The sequence below is a fragment of the Rhinoraja longicauda genome, chromosome 44 (assembly GCF_053455715.1).
Source record: "Rhinoraja longicauda isolate Sanriku21f chromosome 44, sRhiLon1.1, whole genome shotgun sequence".
In the NCBI taxonomy this organism is placed as follows: Eukaryota; Metazoa; Chordata; class Chondrichthyes; order Rajiformes; family Arhynchobatidae; genus Rhinoraja; species Rhinoraja longicauda.
The window spans coordinates 2,169,561-2,175,116 of NC_135996.1; the positions used below are offsets into that span (position 1 = coordinate 2,169,561).

At 48.4% G+C, this 5,556-nt stretch overlaps 1 protein-coding gene across 1 annotated transcript; it reads left to right on the plus strand.

Moving 5' to 3' along the window:
* The first annotated feature begins 2,013 nt into the window (after positions 1-2,013).
* On the plus strand, positions 2,014-2,661 carry LOC144612325 (uncharacterized). The gene has a single exon (XM_078431901.1). It carries the CDS (start codon positions 2,014-2,016, stop codon positions 2,659-2,661), a length of 648 nt encoding a protein of 215 aa, XP_078288027.1.
* The last annotated feature ends 2,895 nt before the right edge of the window (positions 2,662-5,556 follow it).

A 5,556-nucleotide genomic window follows, 5' to 3' on the forward strand; every position in this document is an offset into this window, starting at 1 on the left:
AGCGATCCCCACACATCAACACCGCCCTGCACAAACTGGGGACAATTTACACATACACTCAGCCAACTAACCTGCATATCTGTACGTCTTTGGAGTTTGGGAGGAAACCGAAGATCTCGGAGAAAACCCATGCGGTCACAGGGAGAACGTACAAACTCCATACAGACAGCACCTGTAGTCGGGATGGAACTGCGGGTGCTGTAAGCGCTGTACTCTACCGCTGCGCCACCGTGGTCGCATTGTATGAAACTTCAAAATGTGTGATTCCAAGACACTGGCGGGTTGGGCGGGAATCGCAGGCGAGGGAGGGTCACTGACGTGGGGACCATCAGTGCAGGTGTGGGGTGCGTCACTGGCGGCGGGGAGGGGGGTGGGGTTGGATGATACACGCAAGGGAACCGTCACTGCCGGGAGAACTGTGGCTGCTCATGGACAAGGAATGGTGAATGCCACCATGAACACATGAACAAGACCTGGGCATAATCGCGGAGTAAACACTCAACTCTCGGAGATAAGCCTCCGAATCATCCGTCTGCTCAGGTCGTTCCACTGAACGAATAGCAATTGGGGTTCGCTGATCTCGCTCTCACTCCTCGGTAACTGCTTGGCTGGAAGACGGAGAGACCTTTTCACATTCCACTGTCCGGCCGGTAACTGTGAGCACGATCGACGGTGCCGGGAGTGTTGGTAGAGACGAGCTCGGAAATTGCCCTTGTCCACCTCCGTAAGCGTTCAGGGGTGGTACGGACTGCAATACGGAATGAAGAACGATGGAACTGGAGAGGGGGGGGGTTGCGTTGGGCGAGAGTGGGGGCGTGCTGTGCCGAGAGTCGGGGAAGATGTGGCGATGAGGGAGGAAGTCCCGTACGAAGGGGAGGTGGTGTGTGTGTGTGTGTGGGGGGGGGGGTGGTTGGGTTGGATAGAGCAAGGAAGGTGTGGATGAAGTAGTGATCGGGATTAGGGGGGCACGGCTGGTACGGGCGAAGTGGGGGCTGGGCGAATCGGAGCCCACGGAAGAGGGGTCTGTGTGAAGGGGGCGGTCCACGTTGGGAGGGCGAGGGATTGCGGGTGAGGGGAGCCGGCCAGGGAATGGCACCGGCAGAGAGAGCCGGGACAGGGGGTGCTGGGCCAGGGAGAACCGAGCAAATGGGAGCTTGCGGCGAAAGGGAGCCGGTAGAAGGGGGAGAAGGGGGGAAACTCAGAGGGAAAGATTGGTAAATGGGAGCGATATAGTGGGGCTGGGGGAGGGGGGAAGGGGCCGGAGAGGGCGGGCGCCTGACGGAGGGGTGCAAGGTGGAAATGCCGGGCGGATTGTGGATCCGGGCCATGAGGGGCATGGCGAAGGGAGTGGTGAAGAGGGGTCCCTTTAAGGGGTAGGTTGGACCATTGGGGCGGAAAAGTCTGGGCGGGTAAGTCGGGTCGTGGAATGTCCCGCTCCGGGTAGCTGAGTCATACATGGGGCGCCGGGCGAAGTGGGAAGGGGAGTTCCCAGCGTGGGGAGCATTGGGTAAGTGGCGATGTGCGGAGAGTCCTCGGGTAGGAAGCGACGGTGGCTATATTGTGATCATTGGTATCTATATTTCACACCGCGGAGATTTGAAGCGTTACTTCACTACAGTGCATTCAGAAAGTATTCAGACCCCTTCACTTTTTCCACATTTTGATATGTTACAGCTTTATATTAAAATTGATTAAATTCTTTTTTTAATCATCAATGTACAAATATACACCATAATAAAAACGCGACAACAGTTGTTTAGAAATTTTTAGAAAGTAATTAAAAATAAATAACTGAAATATCACATTTACATAAGTATTCAGACCCTTTGCTATGACACTCAAAATTGAACTTAGGTTCATCCTGTTTCCATTGATTATCCTTGAGATGTTTCTACAACTTGATTGGAGTCCATCAGTGGTAAATTAAATTGATTGGACATGATTTCGAAAGGCATACACCTGTCTATATAATATCCCACCGTTGACAGTGTATCTCAGAGCAAAAACCAAGCCATGAAGTCGAAGCAATTGTCCGTAGACCTCCGAGACAGGGTTGTGTCGAGACACAGATCTGGGGAAGGGTATAAAACAGTTTCTGCACGATTCCAGGTCCCGAGGAGCCCTGTGGCCGCCGTCATTCTTAAATGGAAGAAATTGGGGACCACCAGGACTCTTCATAGAGTTGGCCGCCCAGCCAAACTGAGCAATTGGGGGAGAATGGCCTTGGTCATGCAAGTGACCAAGAACCCGATGGTAACTCTGAAAGAGCTCCAGAGTTCCTCTGTGAAGATGGGAGAAACTTCCAGAAGGACAACTATATCTGCAGCATTCCACCAACCAGGCCTTTGTGGAAGAGTGGTCAGAGGGTTGCCACTCCTCTGTAAAAGGCACTTGACAGCCCGCTTGGAGTTTGTCATAAGGCACCTAAAGGACTCTCAGACCATGAGAAACAAGCTTCTCTGGTCTGATGAAACCAAGATTGAACTCTTTGGCCTGAATGCCAAGCAGCACCTCTCCTCACCTGACAAATACCATACCTACAGTGAAGTATGGTGGTGGCAGCATCAGGATGTGGGGATGTTTTTCAGCGGCAGGAACTGGAAGACCGGTCAGGATCGAGGGAAAGATGAACGGAGCAAAGTACAGAGAGATCCTTTATGAAAACCTGCTCTAGAGCGTTCTGGACCTCAGACTGAGGCGGAGTCAACGCAGGAGTGGTTTGGTGACAATGTCTTTGAGTGGCCCAGCCAGAGCACGGACTTGAGCGCGATCGCATATCTCTGGCGGGACCTGAAAGTAGCTGTGCTTCGACGCTCCCCATCCAACCTGACAGAGCTTGAGAGGATCTGCTCTCAAGGGAGAAGAATTGGAGAAATTACCCAAATACAGGTGTGCCAAGCTTGTAGCGTCATATCCAAGAAGACTTAAGGTTGTAATCGCTCCCAAAGGTGCCTCAACAAAGTACTGAGTAAAGGATCTGAATACTTATGTGAATGTGATATTTCAGTTATTTCTTTCCAATTAATTTGCAAAAATTTCTAGGCACCTGTTTTCGCTTTATTGATTATGGGGTATTGTGTGTAGATTGATGATAAAAAAATGAATTTAATCCATTTTTAAATAAGACTAACGTAGCAAAATGTGGAAAAGTGAAGGGGTCTGAATACTTCCTGAATGCACTGTAAATAATGGAATCAGTCACTGAATACAGCTATAATACTTGGCAGTGTTTCACAGACCTCGGGGAGACGTTGAGAATCACAGGGTGTGTCGCTATCCGTATCTGTGCACGATACCAACAACGTTAACTCACAATACGTCATTGATGGTAAACAAAATGTGTTTGAAAATTAGTCCCGACTTGAAAATAATCTTTACATTCTATATTGGAAATGAATGAATCGAGACGTCTCGGACTGTGACGATTAGATCTAATATCAGATTAGCGTGCACTGGGTGGACCGACGTCGTGTCCACTGAAGGTTTCTCAGAATAGAAGAATGTTATTGAACCATTTTACCTTTCGATACACAGTACCTCAACATTTTAACGAACGGAGTAGTGGGAAAGCAGATCGCAATCTTCAGTTGCTCTCTAAATTTGGTCTGAGTCACTCCGTAAATAAAGGTGTTTGCGCAGCAGCTGAGAAGCTGAACGGCATACCCCACTTTCTTTGCATAATAAAGCCGGATAGACGTCTCCAGGTCTGTGTAGAGACATCTCATGAGAATGAAGACCAGCGTGGTTGTCGCCCAGCAGAGAAGGAAACTCGCAGACAGGGTGAACAGGAGAATGATGGATTGTCGCCGGGTCTCCATCTCAGGATCTCGCTGCTTGCTGCCATTTCTCTGTCCCTTAAGCGCCCGGCGGCGTTTGCTCGCCACCAGGATCCGACTGACAGTCAGTGAATTGAGAGTCAAAATGAGGAAGAAAGGAAGCAGCGGGTTCAACAGTACGTCCATCCAATAAAGACCCTGGACCTCTCCAGTATCACGAAGCGGGGGTTTACCTCTACACACCCAATAACCGGAATAATTATTCGATATCCTCATATACCGGAAATAAAAAGGTATGTTCTTTAGACAGAAGGTGACGCAGATTGTGCCAATAATCAATCCCGCAATTTTTGGGGTGCAGTATTTTGTCTTAAACTTAGCCCAGCAAATGGCCACAAACCGATCGAAGGTGAAAGCGACCGTAAGCCACACAGACCAATCTAAAACCACCTTGCAAAAGGTATAGTGGACAAGACAGAACGGAGCATTTCTAAGAACCAGGACCAGGTTGTACAAATATGAATTCAACCAATACAAGTTTGCCTGTATCATTTCGTACATCAGGACTTCGATTATCACAACCATTAGATCCGCCGCAGCCATCGACACGAGATAGCAGGTGATGCATTTGGAGAGACCACACTTTCCTCGGCAGAGAATGACGATTGCAAGCAGATTAACTTGAGAGGAAGAAAGTAAAATAAACAACGTGATAAATTGCAACAGACAATCAACGCGCTTCTGAAAACCAATTTTCAGGACATTTACACCTCGTGGACATCCATAACCTCGGCGCATCCGTACAACCAGAATGGGAATAAATTGTCTCATTTTCATAGCTCCGATGAAGTGCTTTATACCGGTCATTTTACTGTGGTCCCTCGCAGGGATTACAGCCCCCGCGCGTATTCACCAGCAATGTGTTAACAAACACCCAAACCGATGAAGCGGGCGCGGAGTTATGTAGCTGTCGAGCAACAAGACGTCTTTGAAACTTCGCCTTGGTAACTAACTTGTCAAATTTTAACGGTTAGAGACGATTTCAATATAAAAGCAAATTAGATCAGATTTAAAAATAAAATATCGGGTACATTTACCCCCAACATTAAGGCTACAGCGAGAAGTTTGGATAGTGTTGCGGACATGCACAGTGTGAATTGCGTCGGTGCATTTTGAAGGCATTCGAAAGACATAGGAAGTCTTCAAATAATTCGGATGAGCAGTCGCATTGCAGTCCATGGCAATAAGGGAACTTGTCCGCATTTCCATGGAAATTGTGGATCAGCTCCAATGAGCTAGGCCAGGGAGTAGATACATAGAAACATAGAAAATAGGTGCAGGAGTAGGCCATTCGGCCCTTCGAGCCTGCACCACCATTCAATATGATCATGGCTGATCATCCAACTCAGTATCCTGTACCTGCCTTCCCTCCATACTCCCTGATCCATTTAGCCACAAGGGCCACATTTAACTCCCTCTTAAATATAGCCAATGAACTGGCCTCAACTACCTTCTGTGGCAGAGAATTCCACAGATTTGCCACTCTCTGTGTGAAAAAAAAGTTCTCATCTCGGTCCTAAAAGATTTTCCCCTTATCCTTAAACTGTGACCCCTTGTTCTGGACTTCCCCAACATCGGGAACAATCTTCCTGCATCTAGCCTGTCCAACCCCTTAAGAATTTTGTAAGTTTCTATAAGATCCCCCCTCGATCTTCTAAATTCCAGCGAGTACAAGCCGAGTCTATCCAGTCTTCCTTCATATGAAAGTCCTGCCATCCCA

Excerpts from the sequence above, each read along its gene's own strand:
- LOC144612325 (XM_078431901.1), top strand. The coding sequence starts at position 2,014 with ATGAAGTCGAAGCAATTGTCCGTAGACCTCCGAGACAGGGTTGTGTCG.